The sequence below is a fragment of the Pituophis catenifer genome, unplaced genomic scaffold, assembly GCF_029215685.1.
Source record: "Pituophis catenifer annectens isolate HBS135680 unplaced genomic scaffold, rPitCat1.0.hap2 SCAF_7, whole genome shotgun sequence".
Classification (NCBI taxonomy): Eukaryota; Metazoa; Chordata; class Lepidosauria; order Squamata; family Colubridae; genus Pituophis; species Pituophis catenifer.
This window is the reverse complement of record NW_027256887.1, coordinates 2,302,198-2,325,259: the sequence shown is the minus strand read 5'-3', so window position 1 is coordinate 2,325,259 and position 23,062 is coordinate 2,302,198. Positions and strand designations below refer to the sequence as shown.

General features: G+C 42.6%; 1 protein-coding gene across 1 annotated transcript in view; it reads left to right on the top strand.

The window, feature by feature from the left end:
- Positions 1–23,062, top strand: part of ITPR2 (inositol 1,4,5-trisphosphate receptor type 2) — a 169,853-nt gene that overhangs the window by 42,477 nt on the left and 104,314 nt on the right. Inside the window, 4 exon segments of the mRNA XM_070947456.1 lie at positions 6,509–6,607; positions 7,970–8,053; positions 9,309–9,455; positions 11,164–11,259. Coding sequence (XP_070803557.1) covers positions 6,509–6,607; positions 7,970–8,053; positions 9,309–9,455; positions 11,164–11,259 — 426 coding nt within the window.

Sequence of the window (23,062 nt, the reverse complement as noted above, 5' to 3'; positions counted from 1 at the left end):
GACGCAATCAGTTCGAAAACAAACAGATTTTATTAGAACAGCTGAGAATTAACTCATTCTCAGCGTAGTCCAAACTAATTCAAAACAAATTCTTCATAATACAATTTTTCAGCCTTATCACCGACCTTGGTCTAATTAGGCAACCTGCCAAAGGCTTTTCCTGGCAAAAGTTCAGAAGCAGAAGACGCCGACAAGAAATTCAGCAAGACAAGAAACAAATCTATCAACGTTGTTTTCTGACAAAGAGCCCAAGAGCTGTTGCTGGTCTTTTAAGCCTTATGGGAGGGGCCAATCATCTCTTGGCCTTACTCCTGAGTCGTCCTTTTTGCTTTAGCTGCTTCTGCCTTCTGGCAGCTCTTCTCCTACGTGCACTAGGAACAGGCTCCTCTTGTTCCTCTGCCTCTCTGCTGTCAGCCTTTGGAGGCTCTGGAGTAGGCACATCACTCCCCGATGGCCCTGGCCCCATCTCTGCCTCCGATGCAAAGCCCTCATCCGGGCCTTCCCCAGCCTCCAGGACCGGCCCCTGTTCTTCCTCAGCCTCTTCACTGTCCGACTCCTCTACCACCTCCGCAGGCTGCTGGTGGACCACAACAGTAAGTGAGCGAAATACGAAGGTGCTAGAACCGTGATGGCGAACCTGTGGCACGTGTGCCAGAGGTGGCACGGAGAGCCCTCTCTGTGGGCACGCACGCCGTCTCCAGTTGCTCTTCTAGTTTCCATTTTTGGGCCTTTTCCGGGCTGTTTCCAGGCTATTTTTGGCCCAGAAAATGGACTGCTTTTTGGCTGTTTTTCAGGGCATTTTTCGGAGTATTTTCAAGGCATTTTTTGGGGTGTTTTCAGGGTGTTTTTTGAGTCAAAACTGGCCCAGAAAACAGCCAAAATCCGCCAGCGAGCTGGTTTTTCGGATTTCTGGCACTCCGGCGTGTGCACATGCATGCACATTCCAGTTTGGGCACTCGGTGCTGAAAATGTTCACCATCACTGTGCTCGAATTTTAATGCACTTTGCCCGCATCCTGCGTGCAAATTCGTTGGAGAAGTCAGTGAGGCTAGGAACGGCTGGTGGACAAAGACGAAGGGCAAGCAAAGAACACGTTGGCTTGATAACATCAAAACCGGTACAAAGAAACACTTTGTTCAAACACGGAGATTTCTCTTCTTCACATTGTCTTCCTTTTTTTTTTCCCCCATTAGCATTTTTATTGAGTGGTGAAGCATTACAAAATACAAAATACAAAGTAAATAGAAAAGCCATGGGGGGGGGGGAAAGAGACGTGAGGAAAAATAGGGGGGGAAAAAGAAAAAGAAACATTGATTTTTGACTCTCTCTGTTACAGTAGAATAAAACATTAACACTAAATCACAGCTTTTTGCTTTTCCATAACAGTACGAACAAGTCATTTCTATAAAGATCTATCGGTTGCAGACCCCAGGGTCTGCAACCTTAAGCACTCAAAGAGCCATGTGGATCCGTTTTCCACAGAAAAGGAAACACCGGGACCCACAAAACCTGGGTGGGCGTGGCCAACTCAATGTCACTCACTTCCACCAATCACATGTCACCCCTCTAGCCATGCCTACCCAGCTGGTCATTAGGGCAGTGAACCAGTTGTTAAAAAACACCAGGAACCACAAAACCCTTCTGACATTTCTCTCTGCCCCCCCTCCCCCTCCCTCTCCTTCTCTCTCTGTATTTTTCATCAGGTTCGCCTGATCTGCCAGTTGTGTCCCTTTCTAGATAGGGACTCCCTACGCACAGTCACTCATGCCCTCGTCACCTCTCGTCTGGACTATTGTAACGCTCTCTACATGGGGCTCCCCTTGAGGTGCACTCGGAGGCTCCAACTGGTGCAGAGTGCGGCTGTGCGGGTGGTTATGGGAGCAACATGGCGTTCCCATGTAACACCTCTCCTGCGCGAGCTGCACTGGCTCCCGGTGGTCTTCCGAGTGCGCTTCAAGGTTTTGGTTATCACCTTTAAAGCGCTCCATGGCTTAGGACCTGGTTATCTACGGGACCGCCTGCTACCACCAATAGCCTCCCACCGGCCAGTACGCTCCCATAGAGAGGGGCTCCTCCGGGTGCCGTCGGCCAAACAATGTCAACTGGCGGCCCCCAGGAGGAGAGCTTTCTCTGTGGGGGCACCTACGATCTGGAACGAGCTCCCCTCGGAGATACGCAGGATCCCGGATCTGCGCACCTTCCATCGCGCGCTTAAGACTTTTTTATTTCATCAAGCTGGCCTGACCTAAATCTTCTCCCCTTTTTAAAATGTTAATTTTAATTTGTTTTTAAATTATGGGGTATTTTAAATTTGTCTCAGCCAAATTATTTAATTCGTTTTTATTCTATTTTAAATTTTTGTATTTATGTGTTTTATTTTGTGGCCGTTCACCACCCTGAGTCCTTCGGGAGTAGGGCGTTATAGAAATTTAATAAAATAAATCTCTCTCTCTCTCTCTCTCTCTCTCTCTCTCTCTCTCTCTCTCTCTCTCTCTCTCTCTCTCTCTCACTCTCTCTCTCTTCCCCTCTCTCTCTGTATTTCTCTCTCTCTGCCCTGGCCACTTCTCCATCCCCTGCCGTCGCCCTTACCTTCTCAGGCCAGGCGAGGAGTGACTGGTAGGAGAGGGCGAAAGGCGGGGCCAGCCAATGATGGGATCACCCAACAGGGAGCCACAACAGAGGGCCCAAAGAGCCACATGTGGCTCTGGAGCCACAGATTGCTGACCCCTGGTTTAACCTGTAAAACCCAAAGAGTTTCATTTTTCTCCACATCAAGCATGAAGTTCAGAAGCGGTTTCCACGTGGAAACAAGTACTTACATTCTTTTCCTTCGTCAAAATAGACAATTTTGCCCTTTCTGCCAACTCCATCAGCTTCTGCAACCATTCATCCATGCTTGGAATCGAAGTGTCCTTCCATTTTTGCATCTTTGCTGCTGTCAACATATATAATAACAAAGTTCCAAATTTTTTTTCTCCATTTCTTTTTCCATTAAGCCCAAAAGGAAAAGTTCTGGTTTCATTTTTATCTCCATTTTCAAAAATGTTCTGTATTAAAAAAAATTTTTTTTTGCTTTATCGCATGTCCGCCATAGGTTATTAAAAACTGCCTTCTTTACTTTTACACTTCCAACATTTATTTGACATCCTTCTTAATATTGTCTTCCTGATTGCTCCATCCAGCTAAATTGTAATTACCGATTCAATCTTGCAGGTTTCTTTGCTAATACTTTCTCTGCTATGATGCAGCTGTAAGTTATTTTCGTTTATCTCCTGGCATGGCATGCAATGCATCCTGCACTAAATACAACTGTGTGTTGTGTGTGTAGTTGAAAGGTCGCAATCTTATTGTGGGTGTTCTGGTTTTTAAGGGGCAGCACAATAAGGCATTTGCGCAAGCGAATCTCTTAGTGGTTTTGGTCTGTGATTGTTCCACTTTCCAATTGGCCACAAACAGAGAAAAATCCACAGAATTCGTATCATTTATCGGGGTGGATAAAAATTGATGATTTAAAAAAAAAAACCCTCCAAAAATCAGATTTTTTAAAATTTAATTTGGTTTCTTTAAATTTAAATCAGATTTTTTTTCAAATTTTTATCAAATTTATTTTAATAAAATGTTTTTGGAATAAAAATCTATCTAAAGATACAGTAGTGGCCAAAATTGTGGAAACCTCTTGGGAAAAGTGTATTTTCTCAAACTAGCTAATGCCACCACTTTTCTTTGGAGTAGTACCAGAGAATTATATATCAATGGAAAGATAATTGAATCAAGAATGTAACGCAATAACTTTTATGAAGGATTTGCTATTAGATTAGCAGTTACAGCATAAAGAAGAAAAGTGAAACACATAAAAAAATGAGATGTACACAAATTATCACCATAGGAAAAACGAGATATACAAAAATGGTCCCCATGTCAGTTAATCCTTAGTTGGGTAACCTTTAGCATGAATGATGGCCTTACAACGTCTTCCCATGGAGTGAACCAAGTCTTTGAGTTCTGCAGCTGTTCTAATGTGAAACCAAGATTGAATGATGGCTTCTATTAACTGGGTTTTATTGCTGAGTCGCTCCTGACTAACCAGTTTCTTTAGTCGGCTCCATAGATTTCCAATTAGGTGAAGATCTGGGCTATTCCCAGACCATTCCAGCAGTGGAATAGGATTATTTTGAAATTCCAAAAAAAAAAAAAAAGTGGTTTTATTAACCATCAAATCTCAAAAATACACTTTTCCCAAAAGGTTTCCACAATTTTAGCCACTACTGTAATTTTCCATTTAAGATACATTAATAATTTAGTTTATTCAGCATGAAATGGAGCTGAGTTATGTAGCATGAGGCTGTAGATTCTGCAATATTTACATTTTTGGTAAACTCATTCAACGAATCCAAGCTGAGATGACACGCCCTGCATTGATGCATGCACACAATTTCACAGCAGAGATGACAGTTGCTCTTTAAAAATTATGATTTAAATCGAGTCGATTTAAACCAACCCTTTTTCACTAGTGATTTAAATCACGATTTAAATCGTGATTTAAATCGACTCGGTTTAAATCAAATCCACCCTGTCAGTTTGGTTTTTTGCTACCTATTTGCCAGTTAATGGACCGCAGACCACAAATTCTGTATTTCAAGTTTGAACGTGTTGGTAAATTCTGCCGTGAAATCTTGGTTTCCCAGAAGTTTTGGAGAAGACTAACTATGCTGAGTTACAAGGAGTGGCATCACCTGTTTTCAGTGCTCTGTTGTGGGTACTTGGTGCACTTGTAACTTTGTGCTTGTCACAAGGTCTCCCTGCATGTTTGCTGGGCCATTTCTCTCGAGTCTCTTTAACTTTTTCTGTTTCAAGAAAATGCGTGTGGAATTGCACGAGTTGGAAAATGTATGGTATGTGGAGTCCTTGCTGCTCTTTGAGCTTGGTTGTTTTTAGATCAAGCTAAGATCAAGTCCATAAATGCTACAGAATTCCTTGAAGCCTTGGCATTGGACGCATCAGCCATCAACAGGCACAGAAGCAACGTTTACACCCCATTGGAAAGAGACAATTAAAAAAAAGAAGGAAAAATAAAAGACCGAAACATCACCACCTCACCAGCAATCAATATCCAGATTAGTAGAGATGATTACCAGGATTAATAACAGTCTAATCAAGCAGCAAACAATACCCTTAATAAGGAACACCAAGAACACTCCTACCTACACTGACAGGGCAAGCCACTTGGATGTAAACAGAGAGCAAACTCACTCCATTCTAGCACTGATTATGTTACTTAGTTTGGTAATGAAACGTCTGCAAGAAAACAACTAAGCTCAGAGAGCACCAAGGTCTTCATAGTTGTTTCTCCTCCTCCCCCTCCCCTCCTCTTCTCCCCACTTTTTCATTCTCCAGTCCACAAACCCCATTCCCTTCTAGCACTGATTATGTTACCTAGTTGGACCATTTAATGTCTGCAAGAAAACAACCAACCAGCTCAGAGAGCATCAAGGATCCCACAGTTCTCCTTCTCCTCCTCCTCCTCCTTCTCCTCCTCCTCCTCCTCCTCCTCCTCCTCCTCCTCCTCCTCCTCCTCCTCCTCCTCCTCCTCCTCTCTCTCTCTCTCTCTCTCTCTCTCTCTCTCCCTCTCTTTCTCTGTCTGTCTCTCTCTCTCTCCTCCCCCCATTGTTTTCATTCTCCTCCATTCCACAAACCCCATTCCCTTCTATTTCTGATGTTGTTACCCAGCTGGGTCATGAAACATCTGTAAGAAAACCACCAAGCTCAGAGAATACCAAGGACCCTACAGTTCCAACCCAAAGTACAAATATTCTCTTTTGATTTGTGATGCTTCTGGGAGGAATGAGGGGGAAAACTCTCTGGAGCGATTTATGGAATGATGTTAATATATGTTCAGGGATGAGGAACAGGTACCCATATAATCCCGGCAGTGAAAATACAATGAAGCAGGTTGGTTCCAAGCTAAAATCGATTGTAATCGAAACCCACAAAGTTCTTACTGGACATCAGGTATATTCCCAGTAAGAATCTGTGATACGAAATAGAATCCAGATGATAGAAATAACAGCAAGAGAAATAAAGTGAAATCATCATCATCATCATCATCATCTTAACACATTTTTATTTTTTATTTTTAAAACTTTTTTTATTAAACATTTTTTAAAAACAAAAAGAAAGCTTTAACGCTTTTTCTGTTTCAACAGTTTCGCATCAGTCAAAAGTTTCATACTCATACATTTTCTCCTCCCTTATTTCTACTATATCTTTTATACATATCCTTCTAATGTTTATTTATTTATTTACATATATACATAACCATACTCGTGTACCCACTTTTGCTTCTACAATTTTTGTTTCCTCATATTAGCAATTATACCTCACCTCCTATTTCGACCGTTGTTTAATTTTTAACACACTTTTAAATGTTCAGTTGACCGAGTTTCATGTTTAATGAATAATAATTGATAATAATTGAATGATAACACGTGACTCTTTTTACAACTTTCAGATTCTTGTCGGAGATAAAGTTGTCCTGATGCCGGTTAATGCTGGACAACCATTACACGCCAGCAACATAGAGCTCTTAGATAATCCAGGATGCAAGGAGGTAGGTTTGAATGAGGATTTAGGCATTTAACTAGGTTTGTTTTGGTAGGTTGCAGTCAAGGGGTCATCTAAATAACCGGTGAAGCATGGAAAGAATTTCTACTCTTTCCAGTCTTCTTGGATGAAATGTGTCAAGGATATTGTTGTTGTGTTACCAAGCAGCAGAGTGTAGAGCACAGAGAACCGTTGCTGAGAGCAATGAATAAGAGATGTGCAAACTGGTTTATCAAAAGTTTACTTTATAGTGAAAAAAACAATCTCATAGTCTTTAAATCAATCCAAGTCTTTGCCAGTTAAATCAGTCCAGTGATACAAAAACTCTTCCACACAAACAGTAGTTGGTTAGAATAACAAACTTACTCTGGTTCACAAACCACGATGGTAGCAGATCCATCCAACCGATGATAGCACAATGGTAGCAACTCCACACACAATGGTAGCATATCATTAACTGAATACGTTACAGTACGTTTCTTAAATACGTTTACAACTAGTGATTATCTAAGTACAGCATGACTCAGCATTACAAAGAATCAGCAGGAAAACTTTAAAGTCACACAATACATATTCACATTAAAGTCACAGAACACGTATATTGCCTGGACAACTTGTTAGGCTCAAACCATATCCTAACAAAATATCTTCAAGAAAAATCAGGAAAGACCAATTGGAGAAGAATGCCTTCAGTTTTCGTGGCCATTACATCCTCGTGGCCATATTTATAGAAATGGATGGGATTGAAATATGAGATTACTGGGTGACTATTTAAATTAACATTAAGCCAGGATCTGCTCAAGTGTCTCCTGATATATAACTTATTTTTTTAAAATATTTTTAGCAGCTTCATTTGAGTTTTTTTTTAAGAGATAGCATTAAGTCCCTATGGGCACAAAGGACAGTTTTAGAATAGAATAGAATAACAGAGTGGGAAGGGACCTTGGAGGTCTTCTAGTCCAACCCCCTTCTTAGGCAGGAAGCCCTACACCACTTCAGACAGATGGTTATCCAACATCTTCTTAAAAACTTCCAGTGTTGGAGCATTTACAACTTCTGGAGGCAGGTTGAAAGTTATTCTAATAAAAATGGATATAAAAACAGATTGTGTTTTTATAGACCCAGATTGTGGGGGCAATAAACTGACTTTGTATAAAATATACAAAAGCATGAAGGCTATTGCTTAACGCATTGTAAGCCACCCTGAGTCTCTGGAGAAGGGCGGCATATAAATCAAATTTAAAAAAAAGATATTTGTCAATATAAAACAGATAAAAACAGTAATTTGTCAGAGTGTAACATGATAGAAACTTTTCTATGTGGTTGTTTCATAACCTGGTTTACAAATTCTTCATCTTCTTGAATGCAGGTCAACGCAGTGAATTGTAACACCAGTTGGAAAATCACTTTGTTCATGAAATTTAGTTGCTACAGAGAAGATGTTCTTAAAGGTGTAAGTGTCTTTTTTTCTTATTATTATTATAAAATTTATTCATTTCCGTAGCTCCCCATCTCAGCTATTTTTATGATCAACAAGTAATATTTCCAGTTGTTCTGAAACCTATTCTTTTATAGGAGGGTCCTTCTTGAGTCTTGTTTATCCATCTTCAAAAATGATTATTTCTTTGCACAGAATCCTACATTTTTTTTTTTTCATTCTTGTCAGGAAGACTCGGAAGAAAGCCATAAACAAAACGAAGTCAACATCTAGTCTTCCATGGTGGCAAATGGACCACATTTTGATAACCGACATTTCCTCACTCTACCCAAAATAAAAATGAGAAGTGGGAGGTATTTGTAAAGCCAATTTGTTCATCCTTTAAGTTTAAGCACTCTGCCCAGGCAAGATTGCGTCTATTGGTATCGCTCAATCTGACTCTCACTTTTAACTCCCTCTCATGGGAAAAAAAAGAAAAATAAGATGGCCTTTTGGGTTTTAGATCTTCCAGGGACATTGATGATCTTCTACGCACCCTGCAGAAGTTTGGGATCTCTGTCCTAAATTTTATGGAAAAAGTATAAATCAGTGTTTTTCCAACCTCTCTCTCTCTCTTTCTCTCTCTCTCTCTCAATCTCCCTTAATCTCTTTCTCTCTCTCAATCTTTCTCAATCTCTTTCTCTCTCTCTCTTTCTCTTTCCTCCCCTCTCTCTTAATCTCTTTCAATCTTTCTCAATCTCTCTCTCTTTCTCTTTCTTTCATTCTCTCTCTCAATCTCCCTTAATCTCTTTCTTTCTCTCAATCTTTCTCGATCTCTCTCTTTTCCTCTCTTTCTCTCTCTCAATATCTCTCTTAATCTCTTTCTCTCAAACTCTTTCTCTCTCTCTCAATCTTTCTCAATCTCTTTCTCAATCTCTCTTTCTCTTTCTCTCTCTTTTTTCCCTCTCTTTCAATCTCTTGCTCTCAATCTTTCTCAATCTCTCTCTCTTTCTCTTTCTCTCACTCTCTCATTCTCTCTCTCTCTCTCAATCTCCCTTAATGTCTTTCTCTCTCTCAATCTTTCTCAATCTCTTTCTCACTCTTTTTCTCTCTCACTCTCTTTCTCTTTCTCTCTCTCTCTCTCTCTTTTTTCCTCTCTCTCAATCTCTGTCTTAATCTCTTTCTCTCAATCTTTCTCAATCTCTCTCTCAATCTCTCTCTCTCTTAATCTCTTTCTCTCTCTTCCTCCCTCCCTCCTTTTTTTTTTCTTTCCATCTCTCTGTCTATCCAGGGAGATGTGGTCAGGTTGTTCCATGCCGAACAGGAGAAGTTTCTGACCTGCGATGAATACCAGCAGAAGCAACACATTTTCCTTCGCACAACTTTGAGGCAGTCGGCCACTTCGGCAACGAGTTCGAAAGCCCTGTGGGAAATAGAGGTATTTTTGGGGGGAGGGGAGAGAAACTCCCTAACTGGGCTTTATGTTCCTTGTAACCTCTTTAATCCACACTGATACCCCCAAATAAGTTGAGAAGGGACCACCCTGGATCAATAGAAGCTTTTCCGAGATGGTCTTGCTGGATCTACTTCCAGAACGGTGGTGACCACAGAATATATATTTGTCCCGGAGAGCTTTTTCTTGTCCTTTTAACACAGCTACCCCTCAACTTATGACCACAATGGAACCCCAAAACTTCTGTTGTTAAAACCTCTCCTTTCTTCCTTCCCTCTGTCTCCCTCCCCCTCTTTTTCCTCCCTCACTACCTCTCCCTCCCTTCTTCTCCTTCTGTTTTATTCTCTCTCCTCCCTCCCTCTCTCTGCTTCTCTCCCTCCTTCTCCTTGTTTTCCTCCCTCTTTCCTCCCTCCCTCTCTCTCTTTTCCTCCCTCTCTCTCCTCCCCTCCTCCCCTCTCTCTCCCTCCCTATTTTCCTCTCTCTCCTCCCTCCCTTTCTCTGCTTCTTTCCCTCCCTTTTCCTCCCTCCCTCCCTTTCCCTCCCTCCTCCTTCTGTTTTCCTCTCTCTCTCCTCCCTCCCTCCTTCTCCTTGTTTTCCTCTCTCTCTCCTCCCTCCCTCTCCCTCTTTTCCTCCCTCTCTCCTTCCCTCCCTCCCCCTCCCTGTTTTCCTCTCTCTCCTCCCTCCCTCTCTCTGCTTCCCTCCTTCTCCTTGTTTTCCTCTCTCTCTCCTCCTTCCCTCTCCCTCTTTTCCTCCCTCTCTCTCCTTCCCTCCCTCCTCACTCTCTTCCTTCCTGTTTTCCTCCCTCCCCTCCCTCCCTCTCTCTGCTTCCCTCCTTCTCCTTGTTTTCCTCTCTCCTCCTTCCCTCCCTCTCCACCCTCTCCCTTCCTGTTTTCCTCTCTCCCCTCCCTCCCTTGCTCTGCTTCCTTCCCTCCCTCCCTCCTTCTGTTTTCCTTTCTCTCTCCTCCCTCCCTCCTTCTCCTTGTTTTCCTCTCTCTCTCCTCCCTCCCTCTCCCTCTTTTCCTCCCTCTCTCTCCTTCCCTCCCTCCTCACTCTCTTCCTTCCTGTTTTCCTCCCTCCCCTCCCTCCCTCTCTCTGCTTCCCTCCTTCTCCTTGTTTTCCTCTCTCTCTCCTCCTTCCCTCTCCCTCTTTTCCTCCCTCTCTCTCCTTCCCTCCCTCCTCACTCTCTTCCTTCCTGTTTTCCTCCCTCCCCTCCCTCCCTCTCTCTGCTTCCCTCCTTCTCCTTGTTTTCCTCTCTCTCCTCCTTCCCTCCCTCTCCACCCTCTCCCTCCCTGTTTTCCTCTCTCCCCTCCCTCCCTCTCTCTGCTTCCTTCCCTCCCTCCCTCCCTTTCCCTCCCTCTTTCTCCTTCTGTTTTCCTTTCTCTCTCCTCCCTCCCTCCTTTTCCTTGTTTTTCCCTCTTTCTCCTCCCTCCCTCTCCCTCTTTTCCTCCCTCCCTCCCTCTCCTTCCCTCCCTCCCTGTTTTCCTCTCTCTCCTCCCTCCCTCTCTCTGCTTCCCTCTCTCTCTCCCTCTCCCTCCCTCCTTCTCCTTCTGTTTTCCTCTCTCTTTCTCTCTGCCTCCCTCTCTCCCTCTCTCTTTCCCTCTCTCTCATCCCGGTGTTGTTGACATGGCGTTAAATCAAGTAGAATTCCAGCGTTGTGACAGTGTTTGACATCTCCCCGTGTGTTTCTCTGCAGGTGGTGCATCACGACCCTTGCCGCGGTGGCGCAGGACAGTGGAACAGCCTGTTCAGATTTAAACACCTGGCGACCGGAAACTATTTGGCTGCTGAAGTAAGGAATGCTATTACTTGAATGCATGAGAAAGATCAGTGAGGGTGGCTTAAACAAGACCAGCGTAAACTCTTCTTTTTCGTGAGGGATTTCCCGTGTGTCAGGGAGGTGCCGTGGAAGGAGAGATTGCATTGTTGTTTGTTCTTCTAAGTTGTGTCCGGCTCTTCGCGACGACGCGGACCACAAAATGCCACCCCTCCCCCTGCGTTCCACTGTCTTCTGGAGTTTGACCAAATTCACGTTCATTGCGTCCATGACCCTACCTAACCATCTCATCCTCTGCTGTTCCCCTTCTCCTTTGGCCTTCCATCTTCCCCAACCTCAGGGTCTTCTCCAAGGCGTCGTCTCCCTTTGTTTGGGGGCCAAAGTCTTTGAGTGGGTCCTCGGTGCTCTCTGAGCTTGGTGGTTTCCCTGAAGACGTTTCATGACCCAACTAGGGAACATCATCAGTACTAGAAGGGAGTGGGGTTTGTGGAGTGGAGGAGGAAGAGGAAGAAGTGGTATTGAAGAAGAGGAGTAGGAAGAGGAGGAGGAGGAGGAGGAGGAGGAGGAGGAGGAGGAGGAGGAGGAAAACAACAACAACTGGGGTCCTCGATGCTCTCTGAGCTGGTTGTTTTCTTGCAGACATTTCATTACCCAACTAGGTAATATCATCAGTGCTAGAAGGGAGTGGGGTTTGTGGAGAGGAGGACGAGGAGGAGGAGGAAGAAGAAAAAAAGAAGACTATAGGATCCTTGGTGCTCTCTGAGCTTGCCTTTTTCTTGCAAACGTTTCATTACCCAACTAGGTAAAATCATCAGTGCTAGAAGGGAGGGGGTTTGGGAGGAGGAGGAGGAGGAGGAGGAGGAGGAGGAAGAGGAAGAGGAAGAGGAAGAGGAAGAGGAAGAGGATGACTGTGGGGGTCCTTGGTGCTCTCTGAGCTTGGTGGTTTTCTTGCAGACCTTTCATTACCCAACTAGGTAACATCATCAGTGCTAGTCATTTCAGCCCTGAGCTACAAATATTCTCCTTTATAATAATTTAACAACCGGTTCTCTGCCCTAATAATTTCTTCCAAACAACCGATTCACCAAACTGCTCAGAAAGTTAACAACCGGTTCTCCCGAAGTGCTGCGAACCGGCTGAATCCCATCACTGCTTTATGGGTTATTGACTTCTGCCTGAAATTCTACGTCCTTAATTTTTTTTTGGAGCGGTGGAAGTTTGGCAAGGTCATAGAGCCAAGGTTCATCAAAACCTCTGAACTGAAAATCATCTTTTTTTTTGGTTCTATGATGTCCTTCCAGCTTGAGGGACAATCACCAATTCATTATGGAGTGGGGTTTGTTATCAGTATTTAAGCTTCACCTTCAGTATCTGTGGTTCTACCGTTGCAAACTGCCCTGATCCTTCAAAAGAGCAATCGACGATAAAAAATAGAACGAAATTAGATGTGTTTGCATTTATATCTAACCCTTTGGTTATGTTGCTCTCCTTCGTTATCTAATGGGGAGGGGGAGATATCTTAACATGATTACGTGGGGGACATATTGCAATTTCTTTGAGACCAGAAAAACCGCCCAAAAGGAAAGAGCAATTTGCTTTTCTCTTAAGAAGATAAATTATAGCAGAAACAGGAAAAAAAAAAAGAACAGATAATATCAGAATTTACAGGAAAAGCTGTTCATGAGGCCGGGGACAGAAGCTTGAGGGTATATAAAGAGATAAAATCATAGGAAGAAATAATGCACAGGGCTTAGTAGACATTAAAATGCTCAAAACTGATCAACCTCACAGGATTAAAATGCACATTATAAGGATTTTAACCTCTTTATATCGTTTCATGCGTGGGACGCGGTGGCTCAGGGCCTAAGACACTGAGCTTCTTGATCGAAAGGTCGGCAGTTCAGCGGTTCGAATCGCTGGTGCCGCGTAACGGGGTGAGCTCTCATTCCTTGTCCCAGCTTCTGCCAACTTAGCAGTTCGAAAGCAGGTAAAAAAAATGCAAGTAGAAAAATAGGGACCACCTTTGGTGGGAAGGTAACAGCGTTCCATGCACCTTTGGTGTTGAGTCATGCCGGCCACATGACCACGGAGATGTCTTTGGACAGCGCTGGCTCTTCGGCTTTGAAACAGAGATGAGCACTGCCCCCTAGAGTCAGGAACGACTAGCACGTATGCGCGAGGGGAACTTTTACCTTTTACCTATCATTTCATGCATTGTTGCGGCCCACGGAATACTTTGTGAAATCCATACAATGTGAGTTCCATCAGATTTGAGCATTTTAAATTATATACAGTATATATATATTTTTTCCGGAGAGTTTTTCTTTTCCTTTTCATACGGGAAGTCCTCAACGTACGACCACAACATGTCTGTCGCTAAGCAAGATACTTGTTCAAGTGAGTTTTCGCCCCGTTTTGCGACCTTTCTTGCCACGGTTATTAAGTGAATCACAGAAGTTGTTAAGTTAGTAACATGGTTGTTAAGTGAATCTGGCTTCCCCGTTAACTTTGCTTGTCAGAAGATCTCCAAAGGGGGATCAGGTGACCTTGGGACACTGAGACTGTCATAAGTACATGCCAGTTGCCAAGTGTTTGAATTCTGATCACGTGACTATAAGTGTGAAAAACAGCCATAAGTCGCTTTTTTCAGTGCTGTTTTAACTTCGAATGGTCACTAAATGAACTGTTATAAGTCAAGAACTACCTGTGTATCCGTCTAATCAGATTTAACTTATTCTTGACTTCCTGGGGAATATTTATTCCTTGGAAATAAAGAGATTTATAAAAACCTCTCCTTTTTTCTTTTAATTCCACCCAGCGTAATTAATTCCAGAAATCAATTCATCCGATGAATTAATTCATCGTGGCCAGATACAGGCCAGCTGTGTTAGTTCACTCAACAGAAGTTGCTCCAAAATATATGTTTGGAATGGAACTGATTGTGCAAGAAGAAAAAAAGTACTAGAACCTTCTTCTTGTTTCTTCCGTCAACTTCTTCTCACAACTCTCTTTTGCTGCAGACTTTATTCTTCCAATTCAGCTGTCTGGAAGTGAGTTGGATCAGAAGAAAAGTGGCTTACGGGAGCTAAGTGGTTTTTTTTTTTACGCTCTTGACTTTAAAATGTGCTTATTTCCTTCTTGGAAAGCTGATTTAATAAGGAAATGTCGTTGCCGATCAGAGGTGGTTTCAGCCGGTTCGTACCGGTTTGGGTGAAGCGGTTGTGGAGATCGCGGGTGGGCCCGCCTTCCCGCCTCACCTCTATGCCATCCTATTTAGGCATGTTTTTGAGACTGGGCTCGAAAACGTGCCTCGAAAACATGTCTCGAAAACATGCACGGAAGATGCGCGAGCGAGCAAAGTGTATGCACGGAAGGCATGCATGTGGGGCGAACTGCTGCTAAGAATATTAGAAACCCACCGCTGTTGCCGATGTTAATATAGGTCGATCTTTTTTCAATGAGCCTGTTGGATGGCTACAAATCTAAATGTGCCAGCCATGCTGCAATGGCCCCATTCATCAATGGAACGTCTATTTTCTTTCTTTGTCCCTCGTTGTGGCGTATATGACCTCAAATTTTTCCCAACCTCTAAGATCTTCGATTTGACCCATTCAAATTCTCGATTAACCCTGAAAAGTGTTGGATAATCTTGGACCAAACGTGGTCTCTCGTGTGAGTGTGCACGAAGCAAACTGGTTGTAACACCAATTGAAAATCACCACTGCTCAACAGGGTTCAAGGAAGGTTGGATTTAGTTTGCTTGTGGCCACGTAGGGATTCTAGGCCGATGCCTCTTTTCACTCCGCCCCACTCTGTCATTCCTTCTCCTACAGAAAAAGTCCTTAACAGACCATCTAGCTCAACTTGTTTAATTCAGGATATCTAATAAACTACCCACAGAAACTGGTCATCATCTAACCAGCTTTTTTTGAGAGCCTTCAATGACAGGTTCTCCGTTGCTGTTGTCAGCCGATGGTCTCAATGCTTATTTCCAGGAAATTTCTCCTAGCTTTCAGCACGAACGTCCTTCCTTTGAATTTCAACGTCGGTTGAAATTTGGTCTTGTCAACCATAAAGAGCTTATCTAGTCACACCAAATGTTTTGTCAGTGGGGTTGAGGAAATTTGCGGGAAGGGCACTACAGCTGCTCAATTTTTCCTTGTGCTCGTCTTTTTCATAGCAACATTCAGCGTTTTCTTGTTGCTGGAAAGAATGAACATGGTGGTACACCTGAACGGATTGGATTTTCGTACAGAATGATGTTGTCGAAATCAAACATTGTGAATTTGATCGATGCGGAGCCCTTTGGGTGACGCCGATAACTTTCTGAATGAGAGACATGCAAAGAGGTGTCCATTCTTGGGCCCATCACAACTACTTGCAAAAAAAATGTTTTGCTTATTTTTTTTAAACCGGTGGCGCAATCAGTAAAAGGAAAGAAGAAAATGTAAATGTAAAAATGTGCCTTCTCATTTTTCCTTCAACGCATTTTTTTTATTTTTTTATTTTATTTTTATTTATTTTTATATGCCGCCCTTCTCCGGAGACTCAGGGTGGCTTACAATGCGTTAAGCAATGTCCTTCATACTTTTGTATATTTTATACAAAGTCAGCTTATTGCCCCCACAAACCAGGTCCTCATTTTACCCACCTTAGAAAGGATGGAAGGCTGAGTCAACCTTGAGCCTGGTGAGAATTGAACTTGCAGTAATTGCAGGCAGCTGGATGATAAATGCTGCCGTAGTAGGAGGCATTAGCCTCCTACGCCACTCAGGCTCCAGTTAGGGTATCAGTTAGGGTCTTAGGAGAAGTTCAAATTCAACTAATTCCACACCTTCATGCATAATAATGTTTTGAAAATTGATGGATAGATTAAATTTGTATGCAGGAGGTTGGACTAGAAGACCTCCAAGGTCCCTTCCAAAGTCTGTAATTCTGTTTGTAGGCCAGCCATACCATCAAAGGTGACTCTAGGCTTACAAACATTGATTAAAACACACTATAAAACATTAAAACAATAGATAAAGAGTTTAAATTTAAAATGCAGTTAAAGTAAAACCATAGAAGATGACCAGGCTTTGACTGAAGGTGAGGTCAAATGCATCATAAGTTTGGAGTCTTTATCTAAGAGACTTTAAGTCAAGCTGCCCTTGAAGTTTGTTGACTCTTATTTGGCGCCAATTCGCCTCGAACGTTAGTACTTCAGTTAGTACTACTTGGGTATAGAGAGCATGAAATAAACTTGTAGTACTTTTGAGCTCTATCCTGATTTCTGACTTCTTGCACCTGACATAAACTAAGCAGGATGGAGAGGCAGAGGGAAAAATACAGCTAGAATAGGAATAGAAATGGGAATACAGGTAATCCTTATGATCAAAACAGAGCTCAAAATTTCTGTTGTTAAGTGAGACATTTGTTAAGTGAGTTTTGTCCCATTTTATGACCTTTCTTGTTAAGTAACCACTGCAGTTGTTAAGTGAGTAACATGGTTGTTACTTTGAATGGTCCCTAAATGAACTGTTGTAAGTTGAATGCTACCTGTATTCTTCATTGGCCAAGTGCGATTGGACGCACAAGGAATTTGTCTCCGGTGCAGAAGCTCTCACTGTGCATACAAACCACAAAGTGGTAAGGGATAGATCATAAATCGTAAGATACAATCATCAATCGTTGTTAACAAGATACAAACAAGAAGTGATCAATCATAAGATACCAACAGGAGAAGGTAGTAGGAGAGGGAAAAAAGATGAGGAATGAGGAGATGGGAAGGATTCTAACAGCCCTACTACATGGTTAAATATCTTTAGGCCTAAAAGAGTGCTGTGGGAATTAGATGTTTAGCAGAGTAATGGCATGGGGGGAAAAGCTGTCTTTATGGCTACAGGTAGCCCTCGATTTACAACAGCTCAAAGTGAAAAAAAGTGACTTACGACCGTTTTTCGCACTTACGACCATCGCAGCATCCACCTAGTCACGTGATCAAAACATCGGATGAAGAATTGTATTTGCACAGCCCTGGAAAAAGCAAGGAAACACCTATAGAAGAAGATGTAATTAAAAAAAAAAAATACCAGACTGTGCAGAAATGGACAGATTGACATTAAGGATAAAAGAAAAAGAAGATACAGAATATTTTCAAACATGGGACTTGTTTTATCAATGGTTGGATAATCATCATCATCATTTAACCACCCCATAATCCCTTGCGGGGTGGAGTCGGGGCAACTGAATGGAGCTAGCAGAGTGTTTACTGGCCGGATGCCTTTCCTGTTGCCAATACGGAGTTTTATTCGGCAGATATATTCTCATTGCACCCGGAGAGAGTTTTATTTTATTTTTTTATGTTTAAAAAAAAACCATCGGATGCTTAGCATCTGACTCCTATTTATGACGGTCACAGGGTCCTGTGATGGGGTCTTATCTACTCCATTAGCCACCCCCAAAGTGCCACCCCCCACCATTGGGATAGTCCAAATATCGGAAAGCAAAACGGAGGCACCTTTAATATGCAGCAGCTAGACTTTAAATACATCGTTTGCAAAGAGAAAAGAGACTGTTTTCCTTTGGGTTTGCAGATTTACACACGAAAGAGCAGATTGCCGCAGGGATTATCAACAGCGTCCCCCACATACCGCCGGTTGTTTGTTTTTATTCTGATTAAAGGCCCTTGCAGAATCCGCGGAACAAACGAGGGACAACTTGACTTCCCTACCTTTAATCTGTTGCCCTGTCGTGTTTGGGGAATTTTTATGGGAGCCAATTTGGAGTTTTGGAGATGAAGAAAATGTCTTCTTTGGCTGGCCCGATTTTTTATTTATTTATTTATTTATTTATTTATTTATTTATTTATTTATTTATTTATTTATTTATGGCCTGGGATCATAGCTCTTCTCTCTCTCTCTCTCTCTCTCTCTCTCTCTCTCTCTCTCTCTCTCTCTCTCTCTCTCTCTCTCTCTCTCGCCCTTGATGTCATTTCTAGAGGTAGCGAATGTTTTGTTTGCTCGGGTTACGTAGGTCTCCCTGCCAAGAACAACAGTCTGCTTTCAGCTTTTTGAACATGTCATCTCATTAAACCTTCCTGGGTCAGGAAATGCCAAAATTGCGCCCTGTCTCTTAAGTGGGTTACGTAGGCCATCAATCTTCAGGACGTCTTGCAAAAAGAGGTTGGGTGGAAGCAGCAGAGGAAGGTGGAAAGCGTTGAGCGAGGAAAGGAGAGGAATGCCGACAGCCCTGCCTAAAACAATAAAAAGAGACTTCGAAACAAATGGACAATCGCAACATTATTTCTGACGCATTGCTGCGGTCCTTTGCACGCTGGTTATCTGGCCATGGTGATTCTTCGGCTGGGTTGTGTGTTTTGCAGAGGTGCCATCACTCTGCTGAACCCTTAATTTCCATCGTTCTGTCTTCTGTCTAGTATATTACCCATCTATAGTAGCATGGCTACATTACTTTTATCCTTCTCGTCTGTTCCACTACCTTCGCTTATTGGTGTCATTCTCATTTTATTATGATTATTATCCTTTGTTATTACGATTATGATTTCTTTGTTGCTTTGCATGCACACTGAGAGCTTCTGCACCAGAGACAAATTCATTGTGTGTGTAATCACACTTGGCCAAATAAAGTATTCTCTTCTCTTCTCTTCTCTTCTCTTCTCTTCTCTTCTCTTCTCTTCTCTTCTCTTCTCTTCTCTTCTCTCCTCTCCTCTCCTCTCCTCTCCTCTCCACTCCTCTCCTCTCCTCTCCTCTCCTCTCCTCTTCCACTCCACTCCACTCCACTCCACTCCACTCCACTCCACTCCACTCTATTCCATTCCACTCCATTTCTTATTCTATTCTCTTATTTCTTATTTCTTCTTATTTCTTCCATTCCATTCCATTCCATTCCATTCCATTCCATTCCATTCCATTCCATTCCATTCCATTCCATTCCATTCCACTCCACTCCACTCCACTCTTGTTCTGTTCTGTTCTGTTCTGTTCTACTCTATTCCTATTCTGTTCTGTTCTGTTCTGTTCTGTTCTGTTCTGTTCTATTCTATTCTATTCTATTCTATTCTATTCTATTCTATTCTATTCTATTCTATTCTATTCCTATTCTATTCCCTATTTTCTATTCTATTCTATTCTATTCTATTCTATTCTATTCTATTCTATTCTATTCTATTCTATTCTATTCTATTCCTATTCTCTCCTATTCCATTCTATTCTACTCTACTCTACTCTACTCTACTCTACTCTACTCTACATTCCACTCCATTCCACTTGACTCTATATTCTGTTGTATTGTTGTATTCTGCTCTGCTCTGCTCTGCTCTGCTCTACTCTACTCTACTCTACTCTACTCTACTCTACTCTACTCTACTCTACTCTACTCTACATTCTCCATTCTCCATTCTCCATTCTCCATTCTCCATTCTCCATTCTCCATTCCATTCCATTCCATTCCATTCCATTCCATTCCATTCCATTCCATTCCATTCCATTCCATTCTAGAAGCAAGGAACTGGAAAATATTTCTCTGCAAATAGGTACCGTTCCAGTTAGCATTACTGATCGCAGTGTCCTTAGTCTTCAGAAGTATTTGGACTCTGTTGTTTTATGTGAAAAACGAACAAACCCAGCTTGTTTTGTGAGCCTTGAAGCAATTAAGCCAAAGGTATTAAACTCTGTAATGTGTGGAGAAAGAAACACATATTTTCACTGGAATGTTGGAAGCAATTTAGGCCCATCGGTAATAAAACCATCAGCCACACAATACAACTTGGAAGCCGCCAAACGAGTCTGAAAGCAGACAATTTTCCACAGAAAATGTTGAGTCTGGAAAAGTTGGCAGGTTCTTTTTCCACCTCGCGGTTAGATCCCATCTTGGAGAAACGCAGCACGATGGGCTCTGAATGGGCGTCCATTTCACCAGTGTGCAAAAACTAGCGTGAAATATAGCTGTTTTTATTTTTAATTTTTTAAAAATATTGGTTTTCTATTAAATCTCAGTGCTTAATGAGCATCGTGTTGTCTGGGTAATTATTGCTTAATCATTATAAATTTTACATTCTTAATCTCCACCTCTTTTTTCCAGCCACTGGTAAAATAGATTCCATGTTTGATAATAATCTTCTTTCTGTTTAATTTTCAACGTCCATCTGTCCATTTCTGCCCCATCGAAAATCTTCTTGGCTATCTCTTCATCTCGTGGCGTAACTTCATTTTTCCAGTATGGTGCCAATATAATCCTCGCTGCTGTCAAAACATGTAATATTAAATACATACTTTTCTTACCAATTTTTTTCCTGATATTATACCTAATAAAAAACAGTTTAGGTTTAAAATCTAGACCTGAAATATAGCTGTTAATTGGTATGAGCTGCAAACATCCTTTGACACCTACAGTAGTGGCCAAAATTGTGGAAACCTTTTGGGAAAAGTGTATTTTTGAAGTTTGATGGCTAATAACACCACTTTTTTTATTTTTTGGAGTTTCAAGAGAATCCTATTCCACTGCTGGAATGGCCTGGGAATAGCCCAGATCTTCACCCAATTGAAAGTCTATGGAGCCCACAAAAGAAACTGGTTAGTCAGAAGCGACCCAGCAATAAAACCCAGTTAATAGAAGCCATGATTCCATCTTGGTTTCACATTATAACAGCTGCAGAACTAAAAGACTTGGTTCACCCCATGGGAAAATGTTGTAAGGCCAACATTCAGTTACCCAACTAAGTATTAACTGACATGGAGATAACTTTTGTATATCTCGTTCTTTCTATAGTGATCATTTTTGTATATCTCGTTTTTTCCTACATACTTCGCTTTTCTTCTTTATACTGTAACTGCTGTTCTAATAGCAAATCCTTCATAAATGTTATTGCATTGCATTCTTGATTAAATTATCTTTCCATCGATATATAATTTTATGGTACTACTCCAAAAAATTAAGTGGCGTTATTAGCTAGTTTGAGAAAATACACCTTTTCCCAAAAGGTTTCCACAATTTTGGCCACTACTGAATCTAGAAGTTCTGAGTGGGTCACCAGTGGCTTTTCAAGGTCAGTTTAAGCTGTGGGATCGATTTGAATTTCTAAATGGTTTAGAAATTAGGAATCTGAGCCATTCCTGTTATGAATTTTGGGTGCTTGATCTTCAATAGAAGGCTTTTTTGGTACCCATGGAAAGGGAACTTTTCCTTCATGATTGCCAAATTCTGAAGTGTGTCCCTTGGAAGATGCCTCCTCCTTTCCCTCCTTAAGTACAGGGAATCCTCGACTTACAACAATTCATTTAGTGACCATTCAAAGTTACAACCTCTTGAAGTACTTACCTGTTATTTCTTTAGCAAGAAGCCAGAAGTGCTTGATACGAGAAATCCCAACATCCAGAATTCTCGTATTCGTCTCCCAATGAGAAAAAGGACATGATTTCCAAAACAGACAGGGGATTTTCTAAATAATAACAAGCTGTCCTCAGTTTACAACACTCCATTTAGTGACTGTTCGAAGTTACAACAACACTGGAAAAAAAGTGATTTAGGACCACTGGTGGGATTCAGCCAGTTCGAGAGAACCAGTAGTTAAATTGCTGGCTAGCTCTGCACTGACCTGCCCCTTCCAGGAATCCCTACGGGCCCCATTTTGGCTCCCAGGTAAGTGCAGGGAGGCGTACTAGGCCCAAAATGGCGCATCCCACCGGCCTATTTTTGCTCCCAGGGGGATGAAGGGGACTGAGTACTGCCTGTCACACCCCGTGGCCACGCCCACCATGGCCACGCCCACCCAGCCGGTCATTAGGGCAGAGAACAGGTTGTTAAATTATTAGAATCCCATCATTGCTTAGGACCATTTTTCACACTTAATAACCATTATAGCATTCTCGTGATCAAAATTCAGACGCTCGCCAGCTGACTCATAGTTGTGACATATTGCACTGTCCCCGGGGTGTGTGTGTGTGTGTGTGTCACGTCATCCCCCTTTGGCGACCTCCTGACAAGCAAAGCCCACGGGGGGAAGCCAGATTCGCTTAACAACCGTGTGACTCGTTTAACAACGGTGCCGATTCACTTAACCGCTGTTGGCAGGAAAAGTCGTAAAAACGGGGCAAAACTCCCTTAACTTAGCAACATAAATTCTGGGTTTCCATCGTGGTCGTAACCCGAGGATTACCCTGTATTCAGGGCATCCCCTAAAGATGCATTTCTTTCGACGAGCTTTTAACGGCAAACGGAGCTGAACGGGGGTGGGCTGCTAGCGGTTCACAGGGATTTGGGAGAACTTCTAGCTAAGATTCTGTGCAGTTCGGAGAACCCCCAAATCCCACTCCTGCCTGGCCCCACCCACCTCGCCCTTCCCCTCCCAGGAGTCCCCATGGGGTCTATTTTGGATGCAGGTAAGTGCAGGGTGTCCGCGGAGGCTCGGAGGGTGAAAAACAGGTGTACCGGAAGTTCAGGAAGGCCAGAAATGGGCCCGTTTCCGGCCTCCAGAGGGCCTCCAGAGCCTGGGGAGGCCGTTTTCGCCCTCTTGGAGGCTCAAGAAAAGCCTCCGAAGCCCGGGGAGGGCAAAAAGTCCCCCCACCCGCCGTGGTGCAGGAGGCTGACTAGGCCACGCCCACCATGGCCACGCCCACCTAGCAAGCGGGCAGAGAAAAGCAGGCTAAAATTTTTGAAGCCCACCCCTGGAGCTGAATATTAATTTTATGCTTGGAACATTTGGCCTTGGTCTTTTTTTTTAAAAAAAAGAAAGTTTTATTCATTGCCTCGTGTGTCCTTTCTGAGGAGAAAAGCAAGACCGTACATTAAATCAGAAAGTCAATACAATAATCACAAATCC